This window comes from Onychostoma macrolepis, chromosome 06, assembly GCF_012432095.1.
Source record: "Onychostoma macrolepis isolate SWU-2019 chromosome 06, ASM1243209v1, whole genome shotgun sequence".
Lineage (NCBI taxonomy): Eukaryota > Metazoa > Chordata > Actinopteri > Cypriniformes > Cyprinidae > Onychostoma > Onychostoma macrolepis.
The window spans coordinates 8,408,242-8,432,348 of record NC_081160.1 but is presented as its reverse complement, the minus strand read 5'-3'; the positions used below and the strand labels follow the sequence as shown (position 1 = coordinate 8,432,348).

The 24,107-nt window shown below is 38.8% G+C and overlaps 1 protein-coding gene across 4 annotated transcripts; it reads left to right on the top strand.

Moving 5' to 3' along the window:
- Window positions 1-375: 375 nt before the first annotated feature.
- Window positions 376-23,397, top strand: marchf7 (membrane-associated ring finger (C3HC4) 7). 4 transcript variants are annotated; one of them, XM_058778158.1, is made up of 11 exons: window positions 376-1,026; window positions 10,219-10,415; window positions 14,531-14,680; window positions 15,113-15,269; window positions 15,381-15,563; window positions 17,192-18,305; window positions 19,720-19,889; window positions 20,426-20,529; window positions 21,794-21,895; window positions 22,054-22,102; window positions 22,588-23,397. In XM_058778158.1, the coding sequence occupies exons 2-11, from the start codon at window positions 10,233-10,235 to the stop codon at window positions 22,689-22,691; spliced, it is 2,316 nt and encodes a 771-aa protein (XP_058634141.1). In that variant the 5' UTR covers window positions 376-1,026; window positions 10,219-10,232; the 3' UTR covers window positions 22,692-23,397. The 4 variants fall into 4 exon arrangements, with proteins under 4 accessions (XP_058634141.1, XP_058634140.1, XP_058634142.1 ...); XM_058778157.1 differs by lacking the exon at window positions 376-1,026 and adding an exon at window positions 7,281-7,436; XM_058778159.1 differs by lacking the exon at window positions 376-1,026 and adding an exon at window positions 7,466-7,489.
- Window positions 23,398-24,107: the final 710 nt, after the last annotated feature.

Genomic DNA, 24,107 nt, shown 5'->3' with positions numbered 1-24,107 from the left:
AATAGTTTCATTTAAATAAAAAAAAAATAGTTTTTATTCAAATATATATTTGCTATATATTTTATTTTTTCATTTCAGTTTCACTGCAGTAAAATTGAGTAGTGTTTTTTTTAATATAATATAAATATTGTTTTTATTATAATATTTATAAAATATTTAGATTCAATTTTTGTTTTACATTTTCACTTTAGTTTCATCTGAGTTTTTTTTTTAAGTAGTTTTTGTTTTTTATATGCATCTATTTAGCTTTTATAAATTTTTATTTCATTTGTAGTTATTTTAGTACATGAAGTTAAACTAAAATAAAATGAGAAATGTTTGCTTTGACAACTACCTAAAAAAAAGATATTTCATTTCATTTAACATTTATTTCAATTGACAAAAATGTTTTTTGATGGTTTTAATTTTACTTTCAGTTTTAGATAACTAGCCTATAATAACCCTAGTAATGAGGGATATAAATGTTAATGCTAGAGAGAAAAACAGTGGATGACTAACATGTTTATACACGTAACAACTGTATATATTTCAAACTGTCAGGCACTTTTTAATAATTTAACTTTACACTGTTGTCAGAAATTACTAGTGTTATAGTCGTGTAACTACAACTGATGAGCTAATCCCGATTATAATTGCAGACCATTTGTGACTTTACCGCTAAATACCGCTGCTGTCATTTTAATGTGCGTGTAATGAAACTAAATTTGAAATTGTTCAAAGGAGAACCAGTCACTGGTCTTTTTGGAAGCATCAGAGCGTACAGAGGACACACACATTCGTTTACCAATTTATGCATGCATTCATTGATCCTCTCTGACCCCCTCCTCACCTGTAGAGATGAAGCCGAGTGAAAAGGGATGCTTATGGAGGGACACGGACAGGCAGGCAGACCTCCGGGGATCAGCGCTCCGGAGAGTGGGAGGACAAGATGAGACGATGGTGTGCAAGACGTGCATCTGAACATGTGTGCATACGGTCCATGTTTATCTGTGATCATCAGACCACCCTGGCCACAGTAAGAAAACGGTAATTGTGTGTATATTTGTGTGTGTGCACACATGATGGCAATATTCCTCCCTCTGAGTGACTATGTGTATAACCTCCTCCCCTCTTCCAGCAGAGGCACACCGGGGTTTGTAATTGTGTTGGTGGTTCTTCATTAGAGCCTGTGTGTGTGTGTGTGTTGGGGTTGGGGCGTGGGTGGGTGGGTGAGGAGCTGAGGCTCTTAGGACTATGAGCTGCGTCATTAACGGAGGCTGGGCCTCTCTGCATGCAGCCAGAATGTCAGCCGTACCTCGGTCATTTGAAACATAATAAGCACAAGTACAATGAGTGCAATGCAAGCCTGCTGGGGGAGGGGGGAAGTGGAGGGAACACAGCCTGTCTCTTCCATTGGACTGTTTTTTTTTTTTTTCTTAAGAGGCTTGATTAGAAGATATAATAACCTAGCGAATAATAACTGGTAAAGATGATCTCCCCCGAGACTGATGGAAACCAAATTAATGTGGCGATTTGGATTTAATTGTTATTTTTCTATTAGGGTGCATAAAGACAGAGGAGATGTCCATCTAGAGCGGGAGCTGTGCTTGCAGCTATTGATTTTTTTTTTTTTTTCCTCCTCTTTTCTTTCTCACCCCTCTCTCTTTCTCTCTCCAACACAGATTTTAATCATCTCAGAACACCACATTCCCTAATACCATTAACAACACTAACCTTCCAGCGCCACAAAAGCGTTTAATTTCCAATGACACAAATTTCTCTCCAAGAGACTCAAATAGTGTCTTTACGCAATTTGGTGGCCTTAAGGTTTTGCTTTCTGGAATAATTGAATTGCGATCCTCTCACTTAGTCTTGCATAAAATCGCTAGGCAAAGAGCTAATCAGTGCAAAAGAGACGATAGTTTCTTCGCTTTGCCTTATTAGCCAGTTTTAAAAGAGTAAAGAGTGTTTTTCTCCCCACTTACTTTGGAGGAACTGACGCTCACGTCAGAAACTGATAATTAGACTGGAATCGCTTCGAACACCGATGCGACCAGAAATGTTTCTGTTAGGTATTCAAGCTGTTTGTTCCTCTGTCAGCGCTGCTGTTTGTATCCATAAATAAAAGATGACCTTTAAATGTTTACATAATTTATACAGCCATAAATTCTTAATATATCTGACTCCAAATGAGAGAGCGAGCTGCTTGATTATGGTTCATAGTCGAGTTAAAATAGAGGCTGTCTGGTGTGATATATACACACACCTGTATGTGAGTCAGCAATGAAAACCATTTTTATATTTGACTGGGGCAGAGGCTGTCTCCTCTACCTACTCAATGATTAAGCATATATATAGAGAGAGCAGTTTTAACACTGAGAAAGTGTTTAGTTATATTTAGAAGACATAAAAACTGTAATTTTGGCTTTTAAAATTAACACATTTATGTTACAGTGCAGTTCATCAGGTTACAAATGATTACATCATTCATTACCAGGATATAAAATGAAAACAAATTACTCTGTAGTTAGCTGGTAAATTTATCAGAAACTGCAACATTATATGGTTTTAATTGACTGGTTGAATGTGAGTCTGACCTTGCTGATGTAAGTGTGTGATTCAGTTGAAACGCTTACAAGTCGTCTGCTAAAGAGTCTTTACATTGGTGGAAAATTTATTTAGGACAGAAGAAGTTTTTTTCCTGTTTCTAATCCATGTGGAATATTCCCTGCATTAATCACTCAAAACAACAAATGTGTCAAGAAAATCACTTTTGTGACAGGTGCAGTTGACAGCTACAAAAAAACCTGCTTTGTAAAAGAAAAAAGCCACATATTTTTATAATTAAAAATAATAATAATTCAAGATGCAGTTTCAATGTCAGCCAAAATTTTGCACCCCAGCCATGATTATTAGTGCTTATAGCATCATTATCATAATGGCTGCACATGCGCTGACCTTTGACCTATGGATGTAATGTTCCTGCAAAGGCATGCCAACAGATGCTAACCTAATTTTTTCTGCTGTTTACTGTAGGTGCATCATCCCTATGCAGGGAAAGTCTTGTTAATATGGCGGCAATGAGGTAAACAGATAGGAAGTGATGGAGTGGCAGACCCACGGGGGATAACCACATGAGGGGTGACAGACCACTGACATCAGCCCTTGTTCTCTTGCTCTCTCGCTTGCTCTCTCCATCTCTCTCTTCCACACACACACACACTCATTTCCAGGAAGGGGTCATTAATGTGAGGGGAAAAAAACGAATCCAGTCATGGCTTTAAAATGGAGTATCATCTCATAGAGATGCAATCATTCCTAACGGGTCTGAGTCAGGCTGCAGATCTCACAAGAGAACAGCACAATGAAGCTTTTAATTCCTTTATTTAGGAGACAAAAATACATCATTTTATCATTAAAGCACTGTTTGGAGAGGAAAAAGGTACTTTTTAGATTTTATTTGAGAGTAGCTCCCTTAAATGGTAGCGGGGTTCAACTTAACCTGACCAATAAACCGAGAAAATTATCCGTTTTTCGTTCTCTTCACCAGCACCAGCCCTCTTATAAAACTACAGCAGCGGTTCCAACATCCGTACAGTAGTTAAATGTTCACATTTAACAGTCGTAATTGACATTTTCCCTCGCTCCCTTCAGCAATGATATATCAAAGAGTGCATCACCCGCCGGAGGAGGAGAGAAAACATTAGGAGGATTAATAAAGGGGGGGAGGAAAATAGATTGAGCGTTCACCAAGATCAGTAAAATAGGATCTGTCAAGCAACCCTGCAACATCCATCCTGTGGGGGGGAAAAGACAGAGGTACATTTTCATGGATGGAAGGAAGGAAAAACAGAGGACAGCCCGTGCGGCTGATCAATTTCCCGAGATTAGCTTTCAGCGGCTGTGCCCACTTCCATTTGTAAAGATAATATTATTTAATAACCCTTTTGGGTGACTATTTAAATTATCATACTGCCTACAGTGCAAGGCGCTAATGGAAATATTTAACATAAATTCCCTTTAAAAAATGACGCCTTAAACAACAGTTGTAAGAATTATTCTGAAATTAAAGGAGTGTGCATAAATGATTCTCCCTGGCCTCGACGCGCTGGTCTCAATTACATTCTGATCAACTGGAACAATGGAACGAAGCTAGCACGTGCTTTATCGCGCATATATATGCGCTGTTACGAATGTCATATGGATGCTATTTATGGCCACGAGCATCGGTGCCAAGGGCATAGAAAACAGGGATGTTATTGAATCAATTCAGAATGTGCAAAGGAGCAGTGCGACGATAGATCAGGTAGAGCCCAGCCGTTGGGTTCCACCTGAAAAACTATAGCTTGGCTTTTGTTGTGCGCCTTCAAAGACAGACATCTGAAAACCCCAAACGAAGAGACAAAGCTATAAGCATTCCTCAGTCTTCTTCACCTTCAACTTCTTTTTAATGATCTCATTTCAAAACACCTTCCTGCGGACCTCCCCTTTCCTGTCTGGCTAACGCCAAATTGCATAATGCCAACTGAACGCTCGCATTTGTTCTCCCTTTCCCTTCTCAGGAAATCTATTTAAATTTTCACGCCAACTGTCAGTCCGTATCAAACCTTGATTTATGCAAAAACAACGTCTGCTTTAATTAGTCATTTCGCCTCACTGCTGTCTGTGCTCTAGGCGGCAAGCGGGGTCAGACATTCGGAGGAACCTCCTTTTTGTATGATCAAAACTAGGCCATCAGCAACACCGTGATAACAGCCGCGTCTCAACACCCCAGCAACATGCGAGAGTGTGTGTTCGAGTGTGTTTTTATCCCCCATGAGCCATCCATCTCCACTCAGCAGGGTGGTTTTGGGTGGAGCACGGATAATCACAGCAGTCGCTATACACCTGGAGGACTGGAAAATAATAAACAACTAACAGGTAGTTTTCCCCGTCAGCTCTCTATACTTTCTCAGGCACTCGAGAAAGAGAGAAAAAAGGAAAAGGAGGAATGTTTACGCAGCAATATTACATTAATCAAGAGGGAAATTAGCTGGAATACACCACATTACGCACTTGTGCTGGATTAACGTCCGTGATCTTCAAAACGAAAGTAAACTACACCATGTGTTTTTGCTCGTTTTGGATTGCGACACTTCTTGATTATCCCAATTGCAATCACGTAGAGCAAACAAAAGTGGCTGAAACCTCGTGCTAATTTCACAGACTGACATTTCGGGTGGAAAATGCACCAAACAGATGCTCAGAAGAGAGCGACTCTCTTGTCAGATGTTGGGGAAGTGCGTGTGAGTAACGACGATCACATGAATGGGAGGGCAGACAAACTTATTCTCACAACCAATTCTATTTTAGGGTCTGTGCGCTGCTTTGCTGACTGAAGTGGCATTGTGTCCATTGTGAAGGCATGACCCTCTGAGGTGCGTTCATGTGCTGTGAACAGGATAAAAAAAAGAAGAAAAAAAAGCAAGAGGCTGGAGACCAGGGGAAGGCGTGGGAAAGCGACTAGAGAACGAGCGAACGGAGGCCGGTGGAAAAGCCGAGCGGTCTGCAGGCATTCCTTTGTGATTACACATCTGTGGAGAAAGAGGCCAGACATTCTTTCAGCCATGTCTGAAGCTGCTGACTTCTACCCTTGATCGCTTCGCTGTTGTTTTTTTCTTATCAGTAAAAAAGAAGAAGAAGAAACTCAGCTGTGAACGTTTTATTTGGTGACTACAGACTCCTAATACAGGAGCATGACTCGGTCTGAATCAACCCCTTTCAACTTTTATGCTTGGATGTAAAGTAGGCTTCCAAAAAAATCAAGCAGGGAGTGGAAGCTTGTGTCCTTGTTCTGGAAAAAGATATGAGATTTCAATGCCAGGCACCCATATGCAGTGCTTCCTTCCTCTTTTGCAAACATAAACCTCAGAACCCTTCTTTAATCCAGTCATCCACCGGTGGGAGGCCGAACATGACAGCAGACGGACAAGGCAAACACTGGTGGGGGTGGTGCTTGTGTTCCGTCTTTGTTCTGATGGTGACCTCTTCATTATAGGGCCTTTGTCACCATGTAAGGATTAAGAGTGAAAGAGAGCTCTTCCTCTGTTAGGCAGGCTTAAAATCTGACTTCTAATAAAATGCTCTTCCATATGTGCACATCAGGGCATGTGGCAGTGATCTTTTATATTTGTTTTAAAGATGTTTCCTCTCATCCTGCTCTTTAAAAATGGATTTAAGTACACGGTGGTGGACTTCTGTAAAGTAAACCAGTTATTAAATAAAGTAGTTCTTAAGTAGCTTATCTCTCGCCATGATCAATGACCCAATTATAAAGAATGAATTTAATATTCTCAAGAAATAAAGTAAAAAAGCCTGCTGTTTAATTAATTTAACTGTTCATTCAAAAAATGGATGCAATTGAAAACGCATTTTGTATCAGCTATCAGTCTTCCCAGACTTAGAAATTGATTTTTTTTTCTTTCTAAGCTTGTGTGCATAATGATAAATTGTTTGCCTCAGTTAATCAAATAGCTTTATGAATATAGTTGGTGTATTTTAAGGCATTGTAACTTGTAAAGAAACATTTTTGTTTGCGTTGTTCAAATTAATGTCTTATTATCACACTTCGCAATATTTTAATTACCACAGTGACAGAACAAATGTCATGTGGCTGTGAGCAAACACAAGTGAAACGGTGCGGTTATTACTGTATCAGATGCATTGCGCCGCCCTCTACTGGACAATTAAACAAATAGCAGCTATAAAACAAAACAATAAATCTTACACAAATGCCATCTTTTTCAATTTGTTCAGTTTAGTGTTTTATTTACTGGATTGATAATTTACTTTTATTTACATTTGAATGCTGCTAGAAAAAGTACAATTATCTACCAGAATTTATTTCACATTACTGACTTTGTATGCCACCTGCATTTTTAAGTTTTACAACAAAACTTTATTCAGTGAACAACATTATACAACACTATGACTAACAACTAACAGAAAAAAAAGGAAAAAAAATCAAGAGTAAATGCGCAACATGTAGGCAAAATTCTGAGTAAAGTAAACAATTTAAATAATAAAGCTCACAAATATTTAAAGTCTTGATGTTTTATTTTTCAACCAAAGAGTCTCTTAATATTGTCAATGTACTGGCTGGTTTCACTCAGTAAGACACTAAGTTGTGTATTAGTAAATTTAGGCTACTTTTATATGCATGCAATTTAGAAAATAAATAAATAAACATATATATATATATATATATATATATGCTGCATATCAATGTTAAAGAGGAAAGAGGGCGGGGCGTATTTCGCTACACTGTCATTCATTGGCTGGGGCAGCTGACAGTCGGCCGCCGTGAGCAACGTACGCGTTTCCTGCGGGTGTCCGCTTACACTTGAAACCACGTGACCCTCCCTATATCAACACACGGACGCCATTAATATTAAAGGCAGAGAGACGGAAAATCAGAGGTGAGTTCATACGGAAGTGATGCCAACCGGAGCATTTTAACACGGAGAAATTGGTGCGTTTTAACGGCTAGTGTTTGCTAAGTGTTAATAGAAACGCTTACGATTTAATTGCGTTCTATTACCCAGTGAGCTTTGTTCTTCTTGTAGTTACGAAGTGTCCTGGCTAACAAAAACAAGGCCTAGACATCTGGCATAGTGCTGGTTTATTAATGCGACTGACTCCTGGGATCACATGCAACCTAGAGCGTCTAGTTTAACGGGTCAGTGGCGCATGTCATGAACATGTCCTTTTTTGAATGTATTGAGTTAAATCCGTCTGATTTATTGGAGCAAAAGCTTTTGTACGGGATAAATACTCCGTGTTTACCTCCTCTGCGAGCCATTTGTTGTTTTAATGTGCTTGTAACCCGAGAGCTGTGCTGAGCTAATGCAAATCACTGACATCTCACCTGTTTGATCTGCATCAGCTGTGGTTTACAATCAAAATCTTGCTGTTTGTGTCCTGTCAAGTTCATGCAAGTGCAACAAAAAGGACTTGAACATTGTGGCCTGGAGGCCGGAGAGCCGTTTAATAGGTCATTGTTATAGTCTTAAATGTGGACCATAAATATAATCTCCTGTTTCAAAATAGTCAATTTTCACGTGTTTACACTTAAAATATTTGAAGTACTAACTGATGCACATGGAATCAAGGAAAAGCACATATGTGCTATACACATTTAGAAACCTCGAGATGAGGAAGCTGTATAGAGGCATTAACTTAAAATGTGTCCTCATTTTATTAGTGTGCTGTTTTGTGTGATTTTTGTTGAGTGTACAAGCCTGGGTTTAACAAAATGTTCCAGCACTGGTTGCATAATTGGCAAACAAAGCCACAGGGTTTCACACGGGTGTTTTTGTTCTGCCTCTTGTTGCATACACGCCCTGATGTTAATGTATTTCTCATTCTGCTTGTCATTCACCCTTAGTACCTTTGCATATGTTGATCTATATCCTGAAAGAAAATGGATGCTTATTTCCTCACGGTCATGTCTTTCGAAAGTTTCTTGCTTCTGTCAAACAGAAAAGAAGTTCACCGGCCTGGCTTAGCTTTTCATTTCCATAAAATGAATGTGAATGGTGGTCATGGCAAATTTCGGTCTCGTCCTCAAACAAAGCTGTCATAATATAGCCATAATGCAGCATAATTTTTTTGTCACTTTTGCTGTATGGAAGAGAGCAGCACAGATATTCAGAAGTAAGTTTAAAAATGATGCAAGAGATGCAACAAGCCGCTTCATATGATATGACGCAATAAAATTGTAGCTTTAAGTGTCTAAAAACTTTCAAGTACAGGCTTAAGCCTGCAATAGCCCCTCTCTCACTTGCTCTTTTTCTGTCTGACACCTGACTGAAGCAGTGCTTTAGTGCCTTCAGGTTAAGTTTAGCAGTGGTCTCACTTGGCAAATGTGATTTGGAAAAAGCTTGACATACAGCAGAGAGCTTTCATTGCAGGAAGGTGCTATTTTGATACTCTACTGTAGAGGGGTGGGTATTTATAGAGGGCTTGATGAAGTGTGCTGGTGGAAGATGTGTATGCAGGTTTACTGAGGGAGAGTGTTATGATATAAAACAAAAGGTTGAGGTGGTCCTGGTCCATACTGTCTGTGTGTCAGTGCTAATGGCTTTTTGCGCTCTGGGCCAATTTGAAGATTAATTCGTTGAAAAACGTAGACATTTACTCACCCTCATGATGTTCTAAACCCATGTGACTTTCTTTGATTCCACTTAAATAAGCAGCTTTATCCTCCTGTGTTTGGTAAAACATTCACCCAAAAATTAAGATGTTGTCATTTACTCACCACCATGTCATTAAGCCCATAAGACTTTGGAATATAAGTGATTTATATTATTTAGAAATGATCCATAATTCTTGTCCATACATAATGTGCTCACTTAAGTACATAGAGATTGTAGAGCTAATCCAAATGAATTGAGCAGTGTAAGTCTTTTGAAAAGACCCGATCCTTTTGAAGAACATGTATAATTTTATTTTTTATTTATAGACCTTTCTTTATGCACATCAAATATGGTAAAGAGAAGCTCGACCGCAGTGGCTTGCTTGTGTGTTGCACAAGAACAAATTTGACTGGTTTGACTTTTAAACAAAATGTTTGCGCTTATTCTTGCCATATTTGATGTGTGCTCAATGCGTTGCTCAATGTTTATATGTAATTAAAAGCCTAAATTAAAATCTGTTCCTCAAATAAAGAGATTAAAGTGCTGTAAGATGTTTGTATGATGTACTTTTAAAAAAAATTGTTTATTTATTTTGGAAGCATACGAATTTTGGTTGCATAGACTACTGAGAGAATAATAAAAATACATTTTAATAATATATCAAAGGTGAACGGAAGGCTTACAGGCGTTGAGAGCGTCATGAGAGTGAGTAAATGATGACAGAATGTTCGTTTCTGCATGAACTAAACTTGTAATAATGTGCTAATAGTTCTTTAACATGTAATTCTGATGAATGGTGTCTGAAGCAGTAAGAAAGTAAGTCATACAGGTTTGGAACAATGCGTTGGTGAGTACATGAGACAACCTTTAATTTTTTTTGTGAACTATGTCTCTAAAACCATCATACTGCTGGAGGCAACTTGTAATGCTTGACAGGTTATGGAAGTACATGACTAAAGACACGCCTGAAACATCTCATTACCAGTCCTGTTTTTAAAAGGAATTTAGCAGTGACTGCAGTCACGGCTGTGCGGCTGTAACATTGTGTGTCTCTGTCTCTCAGGGTGCAGTTTAGAGATGGATTCGAAGTCTCGTCGCTTTCCGTTTGCTGTCTCCAGCTCTTCGTCGCTGTCATCGCCCTCCTCCCTCTCCTCCTCATCTTCAGCGCTCAGTGCAAGTCGGCTCTATGGCAGAGGGAACGTCTTGGGAAGAGATCGCTTTAGCAGAGAAGCTTCTGTCAAATTAGACTCGGACTATCAGGTATTACAGTGACACATTCATTTCCGTAGTGTCTGCGTTCACATCCACAGGTAGTGCAGCTTAAGTCTCTCTCGGTAGAGGACTGCCATCTTTGAATCATCAGCCCCTTCTGCTGAACCCGTCACCCAGAAATCCATATTATTTTCCTATGTAACACAGCATAGTTAAAGGAGTGTTTCAGGTTCAATACGGGTTTTGTAGTTCTGTCGACAGCATCTGTGGTATAATATTGATTACCTCAGAAATTAACTTGGAATTTCTTTTAGATTAAATGGAAGCATGTGGGGCAATGATAGGTATCCCTAAGAAACCGAAGCATTGATATTCATTTTCCCCCCTCGCTCTTAAACAGGTCTTTATGAATCCATTAGTTCTAAAAACTGGTTTGTTTAGGCAAAATTTGGATGCACAGTTTGAAAAGCATTTATTGAATTGAAAACCTATTATTGAATAGGCTGGCTTTTTGCCCAACATCAGGGTTGCCAGGTTTGCATTAAAAAAAAGAAAAAAAATAGCCAGATGGTAAAGCAAAAAAAGTAGCCAAACATCAAATCTCTAATGCTGCTCTTACACTCAGATGCATATTTTTCAGTCACTTATGCATTATAGTTTCTCTGTTTTTTTATAAAGGTTATATAATTTGTGTAATATTTCAAGCTTTTAACCCACACCAACATTTTTTGCTTGGCCTTTTTTTTATTTTTTTTTAATATATTTGATATTTGGCTAGTTTAAGTTTATAGATATGTATATGATATAATAGAAAAGTTAGTTAAATTTGTTCTAAAAGAATTAAGATTTGTCAGCTGGTCAGTGCTGTTTTGTGACTTTAAGTTAATTTAGTCATTTTTAGTAAAGTGGACTTTAGTAATGCACCCCCACCAGAAGTGTAGATAAATTTCAGAGTGTCACCTACTGTTACGTGTAGTTTTTGCCCATATTTAGTGAAAATTAGGTATTTGATTGCTCTATGCAATCATTACAGTTATATTATGCTAGGTCTCTGAGGGTTATCAATAATATTGATGTTAATATTTAGTATTATTGTTGTAAATTGTAATGGTTTCTTTTTTTTTTTTTTTCTTTTTGTTTTGGCTCTCTCCAATATATAGCATGGAAAAAAAAAAAAAAAAGATAGATATAGCCCTCCAAAAGTATTGTGTAACACTCGACTAAATAGTTTAGCGGTGGTACACTAAACAAAAGGGAACATCAGTCTCACTCAAGCCATACTTATAAATAACCCACAACAACCTAGGCAACATTAAGCCCACAGTGTATTTACAAGGTAATATTTCGATTACACAGCCAAACAACATTAACCACCTTCAGATACAAACAATAATTCCAACAACATTGAAAATCGTAATTGTGTATTTCAGTTGTTTGTGTGTGTCAACTGTCCAGAGCGTGGCGTGAATAAAAGATCAGCCTCACCGGCATTCAGAGTCCTTCCCCCAAATAACTTCTTTTTGTCCAACTGTTCAAAGTCCTCCACGGCGAGAAATCCAAGCGAAATATATATTCCACAACGAGCCAGCAGAACTTCTCGCTATTCCAGAAGAGTCGGAGGGAATTTTCAATCGTCAAATGCGCCACCACCAAACTCCTTTCCACACGCGCTTTTTTCCTTCTTATATCCCCCTATTCCTGAGTAACCGCCGTTACTTCTGGACTGCCTCACGTCATCTCCCGTCATCACCTCTCCCCCTCACAGATTAAGGCTCCCACACAGAAATACACAGGGGAGAAATAAAAGCATACAAGGAAAATAAAGCATTCTAACTTTTAAAGAACACCAAATTACATATATAAATCCCCTTATGTGATCACGCTACAATTGGAACAGTAAACACACAATTGCTCTGTTGGCTGTGGAGTCAAGACATTTACAAATGATTAAAAGATGAATATGAGAGAAAACTACAGAATGTCACATTTTATTATTGGGTGATTCAACCAGCTAAGAAGTTCAGCACTTTTTATTTTTATTTTTTTTAAGTTTCATCCCCCCTATCTGATGTGAGCATAAGTATTGGAACAGTTGTCTCACAGGTCTTTCTAAGTGATCAGCTGTGTCCTGTTGCATTAATTCTTCAGATATTAAAAGCAGGGAATGTGTCGTATCAGTTATATCCATTACTTCTGCATTCTGAATCTTGCATTTGATGATGACACACCAGGATGAAGATGAGGGAGCTGACTTTGAGAGAAAAGCAAGCCATTTGGATGCTAAAAGAGTAAGTCAATTAGAGCTATAGCAAAAACAAAGGGCATGAAGAAATCAAGAGTTTGGAAACTACCAGCGACACCAGCAACAACTACCTGACTGGCTGAGAAAACAACAGTAGTTGATGACAGACAAATCATAAAAGCTGTGAAAATGAACCCTAAAAGATGTGTCTGTAAAATCACCAACAACTTCCAGAAAGCTGGGTTGATGCTCTGACAATCTACTGTCCTCAGGAGGCTGACACAGAATTACAGATGCTACAGCAAGATACAAAAATAGAATCTGACCAGCTCCAAAAATAGAAAGGCAAGATTAGAGTTTGCAAAAAAGCACAAAGGTGAGCCAGAAGAGTTTTGGAACTGTGTTTATGGACCGATGAGACAAAGATGAACCTTTATCGAGGTGATTGGAAAGCAAAAATATGAAGAAAAAAAGGGAACTGCAATGATCCCAAGCAGCCTCATCTGTAAAGCATGGTGGAGGTGGTGTTGTGGTATGGGCACGTATGGCTGCCTCTGGAACAGGCCCTCTCAACTTTACTGATGACTTAATGTATGATGGTATTATCAGAATGAATTTGGAAGGGTACAAAACCATCTTGCCTACCAATATTCAAGAAAATGCCACCAAATTCATTGGGAAGTGCTTCATATTGCATCAGGACAATGACCCAAAACACCCTGCCAGTTCAGTCAAGGAATTTACTAGGGCAAAGAAATGGAAAGTCTTAGATTGCCCAAGTCAATCTCCAGATTTAAATGAACATGAATTTCACTAGTTGAAGAGGAGAGTAAAGGCAGAAACTCACCAAAACAAGCAACAATTGGAATTGGCTGCATTAAAGGCTGGGAAAGTATTTCAGAGGATGAGACCAAGAGTCTGGTGATGTCTATGGATCACAGACTCACTGCTGTGATTGTGTGCAAGGGATCTGCAACTAAATAATAGCTTTTAATCTTTTATATCTGCCTTATGTTCAACTGTCCCAATACTTATGCTCACATCAATTAGTGGGATGAACTCTAAAAGTGCTGTTCTTTTTATTTGGTAAAACATGTGAGTTGAAACGTCTAATAAAATGTGACATTCTGTAGTTTTGTCTCATATTCATCTTGTAATCATATTTGCAAATGTCTTGAGTCCACAGCCAACAGAGCAATTTTGTCTTTACTGTTCCAATACTTTTGGAGGGAGATAGATAGATATATAATTTTTTTCTATTATTATTTCCTCTCTCTTTATCTCCCTCTCTCTTCCTCTTAGTACTGTGTAGGTTGATTTGTTTTCTCCACCCCTTCAGTCAGTAAAACTTCACGAAGATTCTCAAAGCATGAGAGAGCCACTATGAAAATCAGTGTGCTATCTCTATTAGCATCTCATATTCCGCAGCACTGCTGGGGCTCTGGAAAGGTCTTCGTGTTACACTGCTTTGGTTCACTGGGCTTTTTATAGTACACACTAGATTCCTGGCCTTGGTGTATCTCGTCAACCTGTCGAGGTCTGTCTCTCTAGATAAAGTTACTGAAACTTCCAAAGTTGTTTTTGACTCCCCGAGTGTGTTTTGAAGATCACATCTGAGAAACTGGCTACATCACTACATTAGTCAGTGTTGAAGTGGACATTAAACAACGTTAGCCACCATCAGCTCATCCGTATATAGCTTGCCACAGGGGATTTCTCAGCAGCAAACCACCCATATGCTTTAGGAAGGAAACTATTTGCAGAGGCTTTGTGCTTGGCTGTTTAAGTCTGAATATTGGCCCATGTATCTCTTTAATGATGTGGCACAAACAGTAGTTGAATGACTCTTATTGTTGCATCTCTTCCTGTCACATGTTCTAACGTTCACTTGTTCATTTCTCATGTTTCCTGGGTGTTCTAGAGCTCCCGTCTGCTGAGCTCGCCAAGAGGTTACAATTCAACTGAAAGCCGTCACTCCAACTGGAAGTTCTCCACTCCTGTCTCTCTGTCTTCATCATCTTCCTGTGATCGAACATGGACAGAATCTGCCAGTGGGGACCGAGGCAGACTTGTAAATATTTTGTATATAAATTGTATATGTTTATGTAAGTTATATAAAGGGGTTTATTATTATTATTATTATTATTATTATTATTATTAATAATAATCATAATAATCATAAGAATAATAACAATAATAAGAATTATTACATTAATTGCGTAACATGCGTTGTAAACCATGAAAAAGATATCTATGCCGTAGCATTAGACAAAGATTGGATGTCCAAAGTTCTTTTAGTTTTATAAAGTTGCACAACACAATTGTGTGTCAAGTATGAAATTTATGTTTACATGCTTTAATTTTTATGTAACAACTTTACCAAAAAATCTGATTTGAGGGCCCTTTTGCGACGTGAACGGTCCAAGAATTTTAGAGGCTGTTTAGCAACCAACCCAGGCATGTGTGACATCTGGCTGCCTCTGTTTGTGTGTTTGAATTTTAGACCGACTCTGAGAGAAGACAGGGAACCTACTGTGGACTTCTTGGCACATCCCAAGACAGCGAGTCTAAACGAGCAAAACTTTCCTACACAAATAGAGCAGCATATTCCAGATCCCCTTCCACATCTAAACCTGCCAGCTCTTACTCCACTTTAGGAAGTATGTAATAAGTAGTTGCAAAAATATTTAAGTGATAAAATACTCTAACTATAGTTAATATTGGCTGTCTCTTCAATATATGGTGGATTAACACATTGTTCTTGTGTTTAGATTATTCATGGAAGTCCTCCATCAGTCCTTTGTCTAGATCATCCTCTTCATCCTCCTCTTCATCTTCGACCACTCCATCAGAGGGTCTTTGGGCCCGCAGAGATTTGGAGAAGAGGGGGGATTCAGGACTGACCTCACTGGGGGAGTCTAGTTACCGGCCTAGTGGGCTGACATCTTCACTGTGTATGTGCACACACTTTCACATTTACAGTCATCCACTACTAGTCTAGTCCTGCTGTTGTAGTCCATTTTCTGTACTGGTTTTCTTTCTCTGATTGGTTCTAGGCATGATTGGATGTCTTCAACTCATTTTTTTATTTTCATAATTTTTTATAAAAATGTTGGGATATTGCCTAAAAATGCTGAATGAAAACTGAATAAAATGCTTGCTTGAGCTTTATAGTTTATTCTGTTCGTAATGTAATATTAAGTTGTGTAAAATTCAGTACAAAGACAAAAAAAAGTTTAAAAAAGTGACTGAAAATTTTGCATTGGATTGGGCCAATAGCTTTAAGTCATCTTAAATGCTACTCTGGTCATCTGGCTGTTTCTGTTTCACAAAAGTGGTGGTCTTAATCTTATGAACACTTGGGATGGAAATGCTTTATTGCAAACTATTGTTACAGAATTCACTTTTTTTCTTTTTCTTTTTTTCTTTTATTGCTGATATCTTGGCATCTCTTCTAACATTGTCTAACTTTAGCCTTAGAATAAGTCCACATTAATTATAATGATACATTTGAAAATGCATCTCTTTCTCTACATTTTGTCACCCACACTCGGACAGCATTTTTAACCAGCGAAAAAGGCTTTTTGAAGACTTTCTCCCAAGTGAAATTCTAAATTCAAAAACCATGTTTTTGCGTTGTTGGGTGGACTGAGAAAGTAGAGATATTTGAAAATGATGACTTGATGTGAAGCATATTTTACTTGTTTTCAGATATGTCAGTGTGGACAAGCAAATTTTCGGAAAAGGTTAAAAATGCTAGTGTGAACTGGAGGGCATTTTGAACTTAAAACAACAACAGCATTTTCTTTTTTCAGTATCTCCAAATTAAAGGGTTACTCCACCCCAAAATTAAAATTGTCATTAATCACTTACCCCCATGTCGTTCCAAACCTGTAAAAGCTTTGTTCGTCTTTGGAACACATCTCTCTCTGACCCTCCCATAGACAGCAATGTAGTAATCATGATCTGTTTTCGTATATTTACGCTTTGATTTGAACGAAAACAGCGCATCCGGTGTGCAGCTGACACGGAAGTGTACACTGTTTGCGTCCAGCGGATATTCTCCAAAATGGTGCTACGCTGACGTAAAGGAGACGAGCTGTTGAATAAAGTCGTTATTTTTGTTTTCTTTGCATACAAAAAGTATTCTCGTAGCTTCGTAAAATTATGGTTGAACCCTTGATGTCACATTGATTATTTTACCGATCTCCTTGCTACGGTTCTGGACCTTGATTGTGGCTATTCCATTGCTGTTTATGGGAGGGTCTGAGAGCTCTCAGAATGCATCAAAAATATCTTAATTTGTGTTCCGAAGGCGAACAAAGCTTTTACCGGTTTGGAACGACATGGAGGTAAGTGATTAATGACAATTTTCATTTTGGGGTGGAGTAACCCTTTAATGGGAACGGAGCCTTTTGCAGTGGCTTTCAGCCCTGTACCTGGAGACGAGTTAAGTCTCCTTAATCAAACACCTGATCATTTCATTAGTAGACTGTGGTCTAATGGTTTCTTGTCCACAACCACTGGTCTAATGTATTTTGTTGCCCGTCATGGTAACGCTACCTTTCTTTTTGTGCTTCAGACCGTTCGGAGCGTGTTACCTCCACCTATGCACAAGGTGCTCGACCCAAAGAGAGCCAGTATTCATCCCACAGAGAGAATGGTTCATCTAGTCGCCGTATCTCAGCCGAGTACCTTCCTTCTCCTCTGGAGCGCAGCTCCCACAGGCTGACCTCGGATTACCAGTCTGGTCCGTTCTCCCGTGATACGCCACGCTCCAGTTCTAGCTCCACCAGAACCTCCGCCTCTGTCTCGGACCCATCCCAGCTCTCATCCTGGAGCTCCACCCCTTACGCACCCCTTACTGGCTGTAGTTCAAGCCCACCTTCCTCCAGCCCTGCCCCCACTCCAATTCCTGCTCAGAATGGCGGTGACTCGGATGGCAGGCGAACAACCAGGCGTCTGCTATCCCGGCTTTTCTCCCGACGCTCCAGTCAGGAGTCAAACTCTACCGTCAGCTCTGCCTCTGATTCTCGGTCATTTGACTCAAGCCCAGATGAAGCCCCGCCCTCAGAAGTCCCTCCTTTAGTCAGCAGAGAAAATTTGGAAGCAGAGCTGAGGAACTCTGACCCCGTTCAGGCGTTTTCGTTCTTGCGCAGACGTGGACCATCTCTTGCTCCCGTCCGGGAGAGAGCTGATGTAGTAGAGCACGAACAAGAATCACTCCGGTCTCCAGCAGGCCTGTCCTGGCTGAACTGGAACCGCTGTACCCCACTGTTCTCTCGTCGCAGGAGGGAAGGGCGTGACGAAAGTGCCCGCATGGACCCTCATCGTTCACCCCAATTCCCTCTTGGTGATCGTGATGGCCGTAAAACACCCGACCGGGGCACGGATTGTGAAGATGATGATCACGATGATGATGATGATGATGAAGATGAGTCCTCAGAAGGCGCCACAGCAGCGCCTTCTGCTGGAGCCTCGGGTCTTTCTGCGTCGCTACTGCAGGACGGAGCCCGTCTGGCAGGACGGAGCCATGGCATGGGCAGGGTGATGACCAGCCCACTCTTCCGTATGCCTGAGAATATGATAATTGGTGTGGGAGTGGGAGCAGAAGGGAGGAGTCAAACTGATGAGCAGGCGAAAGACAAGCCCGCCCCCTCCAGAGACCCAGAGAGACTGCGAAAGATTCAGGAGAGGTCAGAGGGCAATTTTAATTCTCTAACATGGTTATTGTGGTGGGAAAAAAAAATAAAATTACAGTAAAGGTAGGGCTGGACAATAATTCAATATCAATATATTGCGATATAATTTTTTTCCATTAAGGGTGATATGATTTTTAATATACATTTTCAATATACATTACCAATGCTTTGTGTACAGCCGTTCCAAAAGCACCTCCTGCTGGCAGAGGTTTAATTTGTGCACATAGCCTATATATAAAAGTATAAATAAAAATGTTGCAGAGAAAATTTACATTTTATTGCTTAAATACGCAATAAAGCACATTAACAATAATATTTGCTCTAGTTCAAATTTAATAACAGCTGTTTTAGTAAACGCAAACATTTAAAACGGGCCTATATGCAAACAAAATTTTTTTTTAAATATTTATATGCATGTATGTGTCTTTCGGCAAGGTTTTTATTCCCATTATCCACACAAAACCCCAGTTCACGCTGATGGACTATTTGGTATTGTCTTATTTGTCACCGCAGTTGTTCTTTAAAATAAAACCTTTTGTCTTACTGAACTACAGTGAATTATCATCATATCCTAAGTTTTTGCTTATCCACCAATCCTAAAATAAAGAACATAGGCTACATATAAATGTACATTATACAAAACGGCTAAATCTCAAACAGATCATTTTTATCAACATCGCCCCGCTAAAACTGCTCAATGTTCAAGTTTGTCTGCTTTGTGTACAGTGAAAAGTGCAATAATATTTGACTTCATTTAACGTGCAACCCACCTGTTGAGATTGAGGACCACTATTTATGTTCATCACACAGAAAAATAATTAATTTCTCATAGGTGAGGCTATTTATAGCATAGGTAGGACTATATCATGGCCGTGAATTAAGAATTTGTTCCCCATACTTAATTTGTGAGCCGCTCGTATTATACAGAGCTGCCCGAAGTACTCGGAGATGCCGTCACCAAGCGTTTGATAGGAACTTAATCTAACGAGTTCGTCATAAGTAAAAAAACAAAAAAAACAACACACTTGCTAATTGATTCCAAGTTTGATTTGTGGAGTCAAGATGCAATTTTATGATGTGGTTGTGTGTCGAAGTGCTTAACTACGGAATGCTTAAGTCGGATGCACTTTATAAACCGATGAATTTCTCATCTCAGTCATTTATAGGCTGACACACAGGGTTTCCATTCCTGTTCCTGAAGGGCCACCTTCCTGCAAAGTTTAGCTTCAACCTACTCCTACATACCTTGAAAGTTTCTAGTAATCCTGAAGATCCTGATTAGCTGCTTCAGTTGTGGTCAAGTAGAAATGGGTCTAAATTCTGAATGATTGGGCACACTTAGTGTAGTAGGAACAGATGTTCATAACTTAATTTGCTGATTGTAACTGCACCTTCTTCCTACTTTTAGCCTGCTGTTGGAGGACTCTGATGAGGAGGAAGGTGATCTGTGCCGAATCTGTCAGATGGGGGAGCAGTTGAGTTCCAACCCTCTGATCGAGCCCTGCAAGTGCACCGGCAGCCTGCAGTATGTGCACCAGGACTGCATTAAGAAATGGCTCCGCTCCAAAATCAGCTCTGGTATGGATGTCTTTTCCTGAGGGCAGGAGTAAATTAGGTGTTTATATAGTGTATATTCATTTGTTTGATGTGCACTGAGAAAGGAGCTGCTTTCAATTTCAGTCTGACAAGGAGGATTTGGGGTTCATTTCCTGCAGTTCAGGACTACTGATGCATAACAGTGTGAAAGCAGACTGATAAAAAGCACACGTTTGAAATGTCAAGTCGTGAAGAATCTCATTTGTTAACTGTCTGTATTTTTTTAACCTTTCTGAAGAACTTTTGACATTGAGGAAGGAGGCTACAAGCCTTTATGGAAGAATGCTGTGGCAGTGCTGTTATACAGTTCAGAATGACTTCCGTAATTATATACCAAAGTATTTACTTTGAGAGTACTTAAGAGAATACTATGGTTCTACCATATCCCAAGAGCAACATGGTATTACCAAGGTACAGATAAACTGGAGTTCAAAAACACGTTGAGGGCTACATTTGCTAATAAGAGGTGAATGCAGCTTTTTTTCATTCATATTGAGTACGTGTGCTTTCATACACAGGTTCTAACTTGGAAGCCATCACTACCTGTGAACTTTGTAAGGAAAAACTGCACTTGAACATTGAGAACTTTGACATCAATGAGCTCTACAGATCTCATGAAAGGGTAAGTGTGTCAACCCAAGATGTATACAATAAAGCACATTGTATGGATTACCTATTATTTTTAAGGTCAGAACAAACTTGCCAGTTCATTTGCAATTAGTGTGGTTATGGTTTTTAAAGAATCTCCAAGGAACAAGAATTATTACATGGCATTAAGGCCTGTTCACACCAAAAAGCAGCACTTCTGACAATTAAACTTACTTTTCACAAAGAAGAAAGGAAGTTAAAATAATTTACATCTTTTCAAGATGATGTTGAGGGTTTTGTATGTGCTACACTGTTAGGCATTTCAAAGGGTTTTTACAGTAACTTGCTGGCAACTTATTGCCTAAAGATTCTTTGTGAGGATAAATCCCGAGGGCACAACATAATGCACTGCAAAACATCCTAAGACAAGAGAAATGGTGAAGATGCACTGTTCCAGCATTGGAAGACTATTTTTAAGTGTTATACATGTACTCCAAGCGCTCGTGCTGTTTCTGACATGAAGTACAAACAGATTTTCCAATCATTACAAGCAAGTAACCTGTCCAGTGTAGTCAGCCCCAAGCTGTTGCAGCGTTGTAGACACTGTGCAGGGCAAATCGTGTCAATCCAAATGTAAGAAATGAGGAAAATAAAACAACCACAATAGAATGGCACCAAAGAGGCCATTACAGCAAATACAGTAGTATACAGCAACTTTTAAAAATACAGTAAGTCTCTGTATGTGGGGTGTGACGTCACAGAAAATTCCCATGATGCAAAGGGTATTAGTTATTTCCTGTAAAGGGAATTTGCAGTATTATACTGACTTTATAACATGCAATTGATTTAAGTCAGAATTGTGAGAAACTCGCAATTGCAAGGGGGAAAAAGTTGCAATTAGCCTATTTTATTGTTTATTCAGTGGTGGAAATGGGTTTAAAAAAAAAACTGACAAGCATGTCAACGTCAGGTGTAAACACAGAATCATTCACAAAGAATGCATTCTTGCATTAAAAAGTGAGACACGGGGTCAGGGAATGAGGAGAAAATTCTAATCTGGAAATGTGTATCTTTTTAACTTGAGCTCCACATCTGTCTAGCACATTTATATAGAAAAACAATGAATCAGAACTAGTATTTGCTCAAAATCCCATCACTGTTTATCAGACTCTTTACTGAGTCTGTGGAATAAAGAACATCTTCAAAGACTTTAAGCAAGTAATGTCACATCTATCGGTTACACGAGTGATATTTTTTATTTGATCTTTAGTTTCATGCTTGTGTGTTTGATTCCTCAGTCGGAGTACGAGTTCATCAGCTGTGGGCTGTATCTGGTGGTGCTCCTGCACCTGTGTGAGCAGAGGTTTTCTGATGTCCTGGGTGCAGTAAATGATGCTGGGGTAAGACTTCTACATCTTTCCTGTTGCTATGTTCATTGTCCTTTAGTTCATGTCCAAGTTCAGTGCATTGACTCGTGTGGTGCGTTAGTCAATATGAAAGTGTTCATTATAAGCTGTTGTGATTTGAAAATCAAAACATTCTCCCCTCTCTCGCTCAGTTTTTCAACTTGGCGAGAACTCTACACGAGCACATGGACAATCTTGAAAGTATGTTATGAATTACTTCTATTTATTTTGGTACTGCATCATAAAACCCCTAAATCTTGTCCGTTCATGTATATTAAACTTGATATAATTGATATCAACTTCTTTTAAATGCATAGGTAAGTATAGATGATAATCCAGTGTTTCTTCTGGTGTTTGTATTACTTAAGCAAAAATTTGTGCTCGTTTAAAAAAAAAAAAAAAAAAAACTAAATCAAAAAAAAAAAAATGGATGTTTAAAGTGCAAGCAAATGTTACGATTTGTTTGCATGGCATTCACTACATCGGTTTATTTATTGAACTAACATAGTGAGTCATAATTGGCTGTTGAATGCATAGAAGGAATTACCAGTGCCTCATTGGTGTTAAAAATGCTTGCTTATGTTTAATTCTCCACCAGAAGGTGGCATCTTGCTCTTTCTTCTTCCTCCCTCTTCCCCTTCAAGTTTTTTAACGTTTCTGCATATTTCTTATGTTTGGACTCAAAGGTTCATATGCAGAATCTGATGAAGATGAGGCAGAGGACAGCAGACCATCCATCGACTTCTGTGACTTGGAGGATGAGGATGATGATGAGGAGGAGGAGGTTTAATGTGTTGGCAGGGAGGAAGGAGGCATGGCTTAGCAGTCTGTCTCAGTCTCCTCCCACTTGCTTTTCTTGACCTGTGTCCTCCTGCTTGAAGTGACTTTAGCCAATGTCTGATTGGCAGTGTAACCACTGTTCTTAGCCTATCACAAGGCTTTCATAATATGCAGATAATTCTACAAAGTTTATGGGAGCTGTTTGGTTCCTGTTATGATTTAAATTTTTTTTTTTTTTTTTTTGCATCAGGTTGGTGAGCACTCTAAAGCTTTATTCAGTTAAAAAAAAAAAAAAAAGTCTGATGAACTGATGACCACCATGAGTGCTTTAACTATGCTTCTAGCTGGTTTGGGGAAAGAGAGGATCTTGGAAGATTCATATTCTTAAATGGTGCAGTTGAGGAACGTTCATCCACTCATTTATAGGGCTGCTTAAAAAGGAGATGTTTGTTTTCAATGTCTTTATGATTTTTAAAAAAATAAATAAGACCCTTAATTTCCTGGTTTTATGTTATTAATACTTCCTTTTTTTTTTTTGTTTTTGTTTGTTTGTTTTTGGAGAATGGGTGAGTGAGAAAATGTGGTCACTTTTCTTTCAAGATTTTCTCTTTTCAGAAGACCTTTTCCACAGTCTGTTTGTATGTTGTACATTATAACGGTGTAATTCGCTTGAATTATTACAATAAAATGGAGGTATTTCAATCTCAAAAAACCTGCTTTGTCCTTCAGATGTCTTCTTAAAGCTAATGAACAATGATTCTGTTCATGAAAGTTAAAATGTGTTTTATATTATGGGATTCATTTTTGTCATTACATAATTCATTAACTTCCATTTGTGGTATTTCTTCAACTTGATGGCTTTAGAGGTACTTGTTTTGACTACACTTGTGAGGACCAAATGTGACCCTGGACCACAAAACCAGTCTTAAGTAGCACGGATATATTAGCAATGGCCAGCAATACATTGTATGGGTCAAAATTATCGTTAGGATATTTCATAATCCTGTTCTATGAAGATATTTGGTAAATTTCCAAGCGTAAATATATCGAAACTTAATTTGATTAGTAATATGCTTTACCAAGGACTTCATTTGGACAACTGTAAAGGCGATTATTTATTTTTCTCACGATTTTGATGGGGTTTTTTTTTTGCACCACCAGATTCCAGATTTTCAAATGGTTGTATCTCAGCCAAATATTGTCCTATCCTAACAAACCATACATCAATAGCTTATTTATTCACCTTTCAGATGCTTCTCCCAAAAAACTGACCATTATGACTGGTTTTGTGGTCCAGTTTGACAACCCACTAGTGAGGACATTTTACTGGTGATTTTACCTCACTAGTTAAAAAGGCTTCTAAATCAGCCAAAAAGTGTTTTTATGTAAATCTAATGTTCTGCACATGTTTCTGTGATGATGGGTA

Excerpts from the sequence above, each read along its gene's own strand:
- marchf7 (XM_058778156.1), top strand. The coding sequence starts at position 7,669 with ATGCAACCTAGAGCGTCTAGTTTAACGG. Across the intron at positions 20,530-21,793 it reads TCTACAGATCTCATGAAAGG|TCGGAGTACGAGTTCATCAG; the intron begins GTAAGTGTGTCA and ends TTGATTCCTCAG. Across the intron at positions 22,103-22,587 it reads GCACATGGACAATCTTGAAA|GTTCATATGCAGAATCTGAT; the intron begins GTATGTTATGAA and ends TTGGACTCAAAG.